Consider the following 613-nt stretch of genomic DNA (forward strand, 5'->3'; position numbering starts at 1 on the left):
AGCATTTTCACCAGAGCACACCAGTCCCTTTCTATGGAAAATATGAAGAGAAACTTGAACCGCCCGTGGGAGAAATCTAGGCCATCAAAACTGGATGGGATGTTTTTCCTTTGGAACAACCATCCAAGTTCATGCAAGAAATGCAAGATATCCTCCCTTGACCTAAGCCGTTCAGAATCCAGGTTCTGTTGTTCTGCGGTCCCATCACTGACACTAGCATATATCTCTAATTCCGGTTCGAGAAGTCTCAATTCTTGACAGATGCTAGAATCAGCTATTATGAGTGGAAAACTGTTCCCTTTGAAACCATTCTCAACCTACGCATATAGTTAGTAGAGATGTCACCAACCATGATAAATTTCTTAATAATTCAACATACCAAAGATTTGCAAGAAAACTGAAAAGTCTGATTTTTGAACCAAGCGCTTTTGAATCAGCGGATTCAGACATGAAATTACCTCAATGAAACAGCGGCCAAGAACATTAGGAATTTCACTGGAAAAGTTGAAACTTTCTGCACTTGTGCGATCATATATAGTGCCAGCTGATCCAGTAACTTCCTTTGATGTGTATCCTCCCATGTATGCACAGTGAATCCTGTCATTGGGGAGCT

The 613-nt window shown here is 40.9% G+C and overlaps 1 protein-coding gene across 1 annotated transcript in view; it reads right to left on the reverse strand.

Moving 5' to 3' along the window:
• The window catches only part of LOC113341696 (squamosa promoter-binding-like protein 15), a gene marked incomplete at its 3' end in the record, with an annotated part of 963 nt that extends 368 nt beyond the window's left edge, over nt 1-595 (reverse strand). The window contains exons 1-2 of the mRNA XM_026586465.1: nt 459-595; nt 22-317 (exon numbers count right to left, since the gene is read on the reverse strand). Of these exons, the coding sequence (XP_026442250.1) occupies nt 22-317; nt 459-581 (419 nt within the window). The remainder of the gene's footprint in view (nt 1-21; nt 318-458) is intronic.
• Nucleotides 596-613: the final 18 nt, after the last annotated feature.

This window comes from Papaver somniferum, unplaced genomic scaffold, assembly GCF_003573695.1.
Source record: "Papaver somniferum cultivar HN1 unplaced genomic scaffold, ASM357369v1 unplaced-scaffold_30401, whole genome shotgun sequence".
NCBI lineage: Eukaryota > Viridiplantae > Streptophyta > Magnoliopsida > Ranunculales > Papaveraceae > Papaver > Papaver somniferum.